The following is an 8,977-nucleotide window of genomic DNA, read 5'->3' as shown; positions in this document are numbered from 1 at the left end:
ACTTCTAACCCCTTTTCTTTTATATATTTCCTTCCTTATCCACTCACCTGTCTCCCTCTACTCCAGCCTCCTTACCCCAGAGGTCAGTCCTCAGGAAACCAAACACAAAGAAAGACCTCAGTCAGAAAGGCCATTTATTTATGTTTCAAGATGCTCACTGCCTCCTTTGTTTTGTCTCCTTTGCAGGCCTTCTCTCTTAGGCCTCTTCTCCTGAGGGTATGGATCCTGGGGGGAGATTAGTCACCTCCATGCTTCCATTCCTCCCCAGCCATAGTGGGGGCATCATGAGAGAAGCCAAGCCACTGGCCCAGGATCACCCGGCATTTATGGTGGCTGCTCTGGCACAGCTCCTTGCCTTTATAGCCCCTCCAGTGATCCAGAAGGCCCTCTTTCTCCCCAAAGGAGAGGTCGCATATAGGGCAATGGTAGCTCTTCTGCTTCCAGTGGGTCTGCTGGTGTCTGACCAGCCTGGAAAATGAACTGAAAGACTTGCTGCAATGGAAGCAGTAGTTGGGCGGCTCTGTGAGGTGGGCCTTCTGGTGTCTGGAGAGATAGGATTTCTTGCTAAAAGTCAAAGGACAATGCGAGCAAGAGAAGACATTGAGTCTCGAGGGCTTCACTGGATGAGAGTTGGATCTGGCATCCTGACAGGGGGTTCCAATGATGGGTGCCTTGGTCCTGGTCACAGATGCTTGGTTCTTAAGTACAGATGGCTGGTTCTGGGCCATAGGACCCTCAGTTCTAAATATGGTTTCCTGAGACCTGGCCACTGGTGCATGGTTCACATCCACAAGCCCCTGGATGGACCTCTGGCTTCTGGGGATAGGTGTCTGTAATTCAGCAGGGGTGCCTGGGATCCTCAAAGTACACTCTTGGTTTCCATCCACTGGCTCCTGGTTTTGGTGTATCTTCTGGTGGCGTTTGAGCTCAGACTGGTCCCGGAAGCTCTTCCCACACACGGAGCATGAATGGGGCCGGTAACCCAGATGGACACGGCGGTGACGACTTAGTCCAGAAGCATCACAGTAGGTCTTGTCACAGAGTGTGCAACAGAAGGGCCTCTCCCCAAGATGCATGCGCCTGTGATAGCTGAGGGACTTGGGGCTCCGAAACAACTTCCCACACTGGCTGCAGCTGTTAGTCAGCTTGGGATTGTGAACAAACTGGTGGCTATAGAGGTAGGAGCGCCTGCTGAAACACTTGCCACAGATGCGGCAAAAAAAGGGTGGCCCAGCCTGGGATGCTTGAAGCACCTGGGTCCTGTCCATAGACCCAGCTGGGGCAGAGAGGGGGCACTGGCCGGCCCCTCTGCATGCAAGGAAGACCTTGTCATCACTAGTCCCCTCATCTCTCAGACTGGGATGTTGTTCTCGAAGCTCTTTCTTCTTACCTTCTGTAGTGAATGAGGAAGAATAACACAAAATTCCACTATAAGAACTCCAACAGAGGCCGGGCATGGTGGCTGACAATTGTAATCCCAGCACTTTGGGAGGCTAAGGCCAGCGGATCACCTGAGGTCAGGAGTTCGAAACCAGCCTGACCAATATCGTGAATCCCTGTCTCTACCACAAATACAAAAATTAGTTGGGTATCATGGCATCTGCCTGTAATCCCAGCTACTAGGGAGACTGGCGCAGGAGAATTGCTTGAACCCAGGAGGCAGAGGTTGCAGTGAGCTGAGATGGCACCATTGCACTCCTGCCCGGGCAACCAGAGTGAAACTCCGTCTCAAAAAAAAAAGAAAAAAGAAGAAGAACTACAACACAGCTCTCCATTCAGCCCAAGACACTTCTTGTCTCTGCCCTTGCTCTCCCACCCAACACATTCATCCTCGCCCTTGGGCCTTATAGGCTAGAAATAAGAAAAAATAAATTTGGCATTTCAAATTAAAAGCAAATAAAAATTTAACTGGAGTCTTTCAACACTGTCAGAAATGTAAATTTTAACTTACAACAACACTTCTTGAAATCTATCTTATCTCATTCTCATTATTGCTCAAATTCCCATAGACACTCCACAGACACCCGCATAATAACGCATCATGAACATTGGGCCACTTGCAGGTGACAAGAGGTATTATTAATAATCAAGCTAGGATGAGAAGTATAAACCAGTACCATCCTGGCAAACCAAGAAGTGTAGTCAGCCTAGCTTGATATCTCTCTCAACTATTTACTACCAGGGGCAAGCCTCTCTTACTCCAACGCAGCATGAAGCCTATCTCCTTTGCTTCTCTTTTCTCTTGGACAGAACATTTTAATCAGAACAGTGTCATGGACATAAGCAACCTTCATGTCATCTCTCAATCTCTAGAAACTGAAGACATTTACTTCTCCTGAAAGACTTAGATCTTCAGCCCACCAGGCATGGTGGTTCACACCTGTAATCCTAGCACTTTGGGAGGCCAAGGTGGGTGAATCACTTGAGGTCAAGAGATCGAGACCATCCTGGCCAACATGGTGAAACTCCCATCTCTACTAAAAATACAAAAATTATCTGGGCATGGTGGCACATGCCTGTAGTCCCAGCTACTTGGGAGGCTGAGGCAGGAGAATCGCTTGAACCCAGGAGGCGGAGGTTGCAGTAAGCCAGGATTGTGCCACTGTACTCCAGCCTGGCAACAGAGCAAGATTGTCTCAAAAAAAAAAAAAAAAAAAAAAAAAAAAAAAAAAAAAGAGACCTAGATCTTCAACTTGAAGTCGAGGGACTTGAGCCTATGATCTTAAGCTCTCTTTCAACTCCAAGTCTGACCAGGCTGGACAGAGGTTCACTAGGAGAGCATCTGTAGAGCATTCATCCTCCCCATCAGCTCTCCATCCTTTCAGGGGTTATTCTGGGACCTTTTTACCTTCCTCCCTGCTTGGCAATTCTTACCTGAAAGGCCTTCTGTGTTTGGGAGATGGACAAACTCTCTCCATTGTTCCTCTTCTTGCTCAAGCTTGGTGATTAGCTCTGGCTTATGCAGAAAGATTCTGGCTGATGTGTGGGAATGAGAAAGAATTGAGTTGGTCCCAGGTGTGGCCCCTTCACATCTGATGGGGACAACAGGTTACCTCCTGTAGCCTTTGTTTAAGAACCATAACCTGGGACATGTAGATGCAGAAAGGAGACATTCAAAAGGTCAGCTGCTAGCAAAGTATCTGGTTCTCAGGAGTGACTTAGTAAATATTTGTTTGATGAATGGAAAAATTTGCATATTTTGAGAACACTGTCATCATGTTACAAGTGTTATCTTTGCCTTCATGCAGGCTATCATTTCTTCTCTTTACCACTGAGCTTAGTGACTCAGATCTTTCACACCTGGAAAGCATAGAACCAGGGGTCAGTGAAACTAACTGTAAGCTGATCTACCTGTCCAGGGAAACCAGATGTTCCAGGGCCCTTATGACAGGGGGCTTGCTGAGGGAAGCCCAGCCTCTTACCCACAGATGCTAGGTTCTTAAAGATTTCCGACATAACATCCTGGTAAAGGACCCTCTGGCTGGCATCTAGACAGTCCCACTCTTCCTGGGTGAAATTCACTGCCACATCCTCAAAGGTGACTGGCTTCTGGAAGAACAGAAGAGACTCAAAAAGTTTACATAAATATATGTAGGCATGTATATGTGTGCGTGTGTGTGTGTGTGTGTATGTGTGTACAAGATTAACATCCAGTCTCAAGATTCAGAGAATTAAAACCTAAGAGAAAGATAAAACCATGGAAGGGAGAAATATTAAAGGAGAGACACAAGGCCAGCAACTGTTAAGTATAGAAAGGAAAGGAGGCCGGATGTGGTGGCTCATGCCTGTAATCCCAGCACTTTGTGAGGCTGAGGCAGGCAGATCATGAGGTCAGGAGTTCGAGACCAGCCTGACCAACATGGTGAAACCAGGTATCTACTAAAAATACAAAAATTAGCTGGGTGTGGTGATGCATGCCTGTAATCCCAGCTACTCAGGAGGCCGAGGCAGGAGAATTACTTGAGCCTGGGAGGCAGAGGTTGCAGTGAGCCAAGATCACGCCACTGCACTCTAGCCTGGGTGACAGAGTAAGACTCTGTCTCAAAAAAAAAAGGAAACGAAAGATAAAGAGAAAGGGAGAAAGATAAGATGTGGGGGAGAGGAAAGAGGATATGCAGAATATAAATAGGAAAGCAAAGCAAAAGAAAAAATGCTGCCACTCTAACAAATTTTAGGAAGTACCACATGAAGGATGCCAGGGTGGTGCGGGAGATGAAGAAAGGTTTTGCAGCTCCTTTTTCTGGATGTCGTTCAGTCTGGAACAATCTGAGATTTCATTTGACCTGCAGGCAGGAGCATGCATGAAAGAGCTCCTGGAGTCTAGGACCTGGACCCCACCTCTCTCTAGCTTAGTCTCCTCACCTTCTTCACCCATGCCTCCCTCCAGCAATCTCTCTTCATGGCTTCCTGCAGGGTGGCAGCTACCTTCCCCACCCATGGGAACATCTTCTGTACAGGTTCGATTGGCTTCAGCTGTTCAAACATCTTCTCTTCTGTGGTGTCTCTTTCTAGCTTTATCCACTCCTGACCTGGCGCCCAGGGCTGACTGGATTCCTTCCTGGGGCTATCTACCTCCCAGTAACTGGGCAGATGGAGAGTCTCAGCAAAGGCCCCAGGGTTTGATGTGGCTTCCTGTGACAAATGTATCTGCTCCAAGAGGCTGTCTTCCTTTTTTGTTCTGCTGTCCAAATTCTCCTCTTCCACAATCGAGAACAACTTTGTTTCCCTCAAAGCCTGGGCCACAGAATTCAGGGCCCTGGTCACCCTTGGCTCACCAGCTGCCATTGTTTAGTAACACCAGGCTGGGCTAGGTGTCTGCCCTCTGTTCTACCCTGCTTCTATATACCTGAAGTCAGAGAAAAACAAAACATATCAGCAAGAGGGAGGGTAAGAAACAGCTTCCTTATTTGGTCAGGGAATGCCATTAGTTATTAAACCCCTGCTGTGTGCCATTGGATGCTCTCAGCAATGAGGTAACAATTACTGGCCCTGTCTTAAGGACCTAATGCAGAGATGCTAAATAATTTTCCAAGGACAAGTGGACATTCTTGATCTACAAAAGTTAATGTTTAAACCTAACGTTAATGTTAGACTCAGTACCATTGGAAATCATGTAGCTGGGGTAACCAGGCTAGGATCTGTCACAGATCACCTTGAGTGAGTCTCTTTATTCTTTCTGACTTAGTTTCATCAGAAATGTGAGAATAAAGGAGACACTCTCTAAGATCTCTTCCATGACGAAAATTACACACACACACACACACACACAAAATTCTGTGATCTGGATTTTCAATACATGTAGTAGTTCCCCCTTATCATGGTTTTGCCTTCCAATGCTTCAGTTACCCATGGTCAACCGTGGTTCAAAAATATTAAATGAAAAAATCCAGAGGACAGGCACAGTAGCTCATGCCTGTAATCCCAGCATTTTGGGAGGCTGACGTAGGCAGATCATCTGAGGTCAAGAGTTCAAGACCAGCCTGGTCAACATGGTGAAACCCTGTCTCTACTAAAAATACAAAAAGAAAATAGCTGGGTATAGTGGCACACATCTGTAATCCCAGCAACTCGAGAGGCTGAGGCAGGAGAATCACTTGAACCCTGGAGGCGGAGGTTACAGTGAGCCAAGATTGCGCCACTGCATTCCAGCCTGGGAGATAGAGTGAGACTCCGTCCAAAAAAAAAAAACCCAGAGATAAACAATTCCTAAGTTTTAAATTGCTTGACATTGAGTAGCATGATAGCATGATGAAATCTTGTACCTTTTCTCTCTGGCCTGCCCAGGATGTGAATCATCCATTTGTCTAGCATATCCACACTGCAGACAATACCTGCCCATTAGTTCCTTAGTAGCTAGCCATCTCAGTTATCAGGTTGACTACTGCAGTATAGCAGTTGCCTGTGCTCAAGAACCGCTTATTTTACTTAATCATGGCCCTAAAGCACAAGAGTAGAGATGCTGGAAATTCAGATATGCAAAGAGAAGCCATAAAATGAAAAGGTAAAATTCTTGTTTTAAGGAAAGAAAAAAAAATCATATGCTGAGGTTGCTAAGATTTACAATATACATTATTTTTTATTTTTTATTTTTTGAGACGGAGTCTCGCTCTGTCGCCCACGCTGGAGAGCAGGAGCGTGATCTCGGCTCACTGTAAGCTCCGCCTCTCAGGTTCATGCCATTCTCCTGCCTCAGCCTCCTGAGTAGCTGGAACTACAGTCGCCCGCCACCACGCTGGGCCAATTTTTTGTATTGTTAGTAGAGACGGGGTTTCACCTGGTTAGCCAGGATGGTCTTGATCTCCTGACCTCGTGATCCACCCGCCTCAGCCTCCCAAAGTGCTGGGATTACAGGAGTGAGCCACCACGCCTGGCAATATAAATTATTTTGAGAGAGAGAGATACCATATTCACACAACTTTTATTACAATATACTGCTGTAATTGTTCTATCTTATTACTAGTTATTGTTGTCAATCTCTTACCATGCCTAATTTATAAATCAAACTTTGTCATTAGTATGTATGTACAGAAAAAAAAACAAAAAACCATAGTATATACAGAGTTTGGTACTGTCCGTGGTTTCAAAGTATCCACTGGGGTGGGGCGCGGTGGATCACTTGAGGTCAGGAATTTGAGATCACCCTGGTCAACATGGTGAAATCCCGTCTTTATTGAAAATACAAAAATTAGCTGGGCATGGTGGCACGTGCCTGTAGTCCCAGCTGCTCAGGATGCTGAGGCAGCAGAATTACTTGAACCCGTGAGGTGGAGATTGCAGTGAGCCAAGATTGTGCCACTGCACTCCAGCCTGGGTGACAGAGTGAGATTCTGCCTCAAACAACAACAAAAACAAAATATCCACTAGGGGTCTTGGAACTTATCACCTGTGGATAAGGGGAACCACTGTATACACAGATCTTTGTAAAGAATACTGCTAACAACCCAAGAGCAATCCCTTATTTAGGGCTCACAATGAGCCCAGCACTGGAGTTCCTTGCTCATCCTTGAAAGTTTCCTGCTCAGATGCAAAACATAGCTGAATCTTTTCCTGCTGACAGCCACTCACCCACATCTCCCTTACTTGAGATAGAAAGAAAAGAATAAAGACCAAAAAACCCTGTTGGCTATTTTTTCCTTTCACTTTTTGAGAAGTGTTAATAGAAGTGAAAATACCAGCAAGGAAAAACACCCTCGAGGAATAGAGTTAATTGGATCTCCAAAATATTGTCATGAAAGCTGCATTCCTGGGATATGAATTTGATTTCCTTCCTTTCTTCCTCTTTCTTCTCTCTCCCTTTCCTTTCCTATCTTTCAAAACCATTCACACTCCTTTTATGAGGCATGCAGATCTTGGATTATTCTTCCACTTTCCAGCCAACTGCACTTCAAAACAGCCTTAATAAGGCCGGGCTCGGTGGCTCAGCCTGTAATCCCAACACTTTGTGAGGCCAAGGCGGGCGGATCACCTGAGGTCCGGAGTTTGAGACCAGCCTGACCAACATGGAGAAACCCCTTTCTACTAAAATTACAAAATTAGCCGGGCGTGGTGGCGCATGCCTGTAATCCCAGCTATTCGGGAGGCTGAGGCAGGAGAATCGCTTGAACCCGGGAGGCTGAGGTTGCAGTGAGCCGAGATCGCGCCACTGCATTCCAGCCAGGGCAACAAGGGCGAAACTCCGTCTCAAAAACAACAACAACAAAAACAGCCTTAGTAACAATGCCCTCAAGAACCTGGTCTTCCAGTTATCTGGCAGAGGAGACCTACTGCTGCCGCTAGTCCTCAAGATGGCCATTTGCTGGAGGCGGTAGGAAGAGGCCCGAAGTGTGACTCTAACCCCTGTGGGGACTGAATCTCTGCAGCTGTTGCTTGCCCAGGTACGTTTGCCTCCCATGAACTTCCTTCGTCCACGGGGCCCCAGACCTCAGGCCGGCGGGAGGAGGAAGGCGACTGGGCATAACTCATCATACTTTCGACTGTAAGAGCTGGAGGCCGCCTGCAGGCTTATCTGTACCTGGGCCTGTCCCCACCCTTCCAGAATGTAAATCCTCTGAGAGAATGTGTCGTCGCCATCTTTCAGTCCTTTGAGTGCACCCAATCTCTCTCCAACCCAAAACCCTCTATCCACACCACAGCAATTCTGAGAATGAGAATCCCCCTCACCCCTCACACCCCAAACAGCTTCAAGGCTTAGTGGGATTCGCCCTTGTCGTCACCAACCCTGCTACTCCAGCCACGTGAATTTTCCACCTGTCAGTCAAGCAAAATGGCCTTCCTGCAGTCGTGCGGCCCTTGGGTCTCTGCTCAGGGCTTCAAGGACCCTTTCCAGCCATTGCCCTGCCCCTACCCACCAGATCGCGGCCCTGGTGGGCGCTCCTGTTCCGGTCCTCGGCGCTTAGTTTGCCATTGCGCGCCCAGCTCCGGAACCCCAGCCTTGAAGCTTCCGGCGGCCAGGAACAAAGCCGGTTTTGCTAGCTGTTGCCCGGCAAAGCAGGCGCTTGTTAGCACCCATTGAATAGGCTTACGTGCTCAGAAACTGGCCCGTTGGTTGGGATTGCCTTCCCCGATGCGCATCTGCCCAGAATCTTCCTTCTGGGATGCCGACTTTTTCAACACGTGCCAGGAGCCCTTCCTGGGCCCGGAATCCCCAGCGTGCCCACAGTGGAGAGGGCACCTGGCTACACCGCAGACTAACCCACGTTTCCCCGGAGGACCCCAGAGGTTGAAAGCCCCTCCAAGATTAGGGGCGCGGTGCTCCCCTGGCCTGCCGAAGAGTCAGAGGAGTGGGGACAACATCCACCATCAGCCTCTACCACCGCCAACGCGACTCCCAGCCGCCGCGCTACTCACCTGACCCCCGCAGTGGACCGCGATTTAGGGGCGCAGGGTCTCCCGGGAACCAGCGGCTGGAGCGCTCCAGCCCAGCACCCGCAGCCCCGGCGCCGCGGCCCCGCCCAGGCCCCGCCCGGTTCTCCTCCCT

At 48.4% G+C, this 8,977-nt stretch overlaps 1 protein-coding gene across 7 annotated transcripts; it reads right to left on the bottom strand.

Annotated features, from left to right (window-relative positions):
- Positions 1–117: 117 nt before the first annotated feature.
- On the bottom strand, positions 118–8,951 carry ZFP57 (ZFP57 zinc finger protein). Of its 7 annotated transcripts, none has more exons than XM_045390616.3 (5): positions 8,848–8,951; positions 4,363–4,846; positions 3,423–3,549; positions 2,875–2,976; positions 118–1,393 (listed from the first exon to the last, which is right to left on the bottom strand). In XM_045390616.3, the coding sequence occupies exons 2-5, from the start codon at positions 4,783–4,785 to the stop codon at positions 237–239; spliced, it is 1,809 nt and encodes a 602-aa protein (XP_045246551.1). In that variant the 5' UTR covers positions 4,786–4,846; positions 8,848–8,951; the 3' UTR covers positions 118–236. The 7 variants fall into 7 exon arrangements, with proteins under 7 accessions (XP_045246551.1, XP_045246552.1, XP_005596033.2 ...); XM_045390617.3 differs by lacking the exon at positions 8,848–8,951 and adding an exon at positions 8,523–8,644; XM_005595976.5 differs by lacking the exon at positions 8,848–8,951 and adding an exon at positions 8,349–8,432.
- Positions 8,952–8,977: the final 26 nt, after the last annotated feature.

This window comes from Macaca fascicularis, chromosome 4 (assembly GCF_037993035.2).
Source record: "Macaca fascicularis isolate 582-1 chromosome 4, T2T-MFA8v1.1".
Lineage (NCBI taxonomy): Eukaryota > Metazoa > Chordata > Mammalia > Primates > Cercopithecidae > Macaca > Macaca fascicularis.
Note: the sequence above shows the minus strand (reverse complement) of the source record. Positions and strands in the feature narration are given on the sequence as shown.

Bases quoted from the DNA above. Each gene is read 5' to 3' on its own strand.
- ZFP57 (XM_045390616.3), bottom strand. From the start codon at position 4,785: ATGGCAGCTGGTGAGCCAAGGGTGACCAGGGCCCTGAATTCTGTGGCC. The intron at 2,977-3,422 runs GTAAGAGGCTGG...CCCACACATCAG, and splicing joins TAAGAACCTAGCATCTGTGG to CCAGAATCTTTCTGCATAAG. The intron at 1,394-2,874 runs GTAAGAATTGCC...CATTCACTACAG, and splicing joins AAACACAGAAGGCCTTTCAG to AAGGTAAGAAGAAAGAGCTT.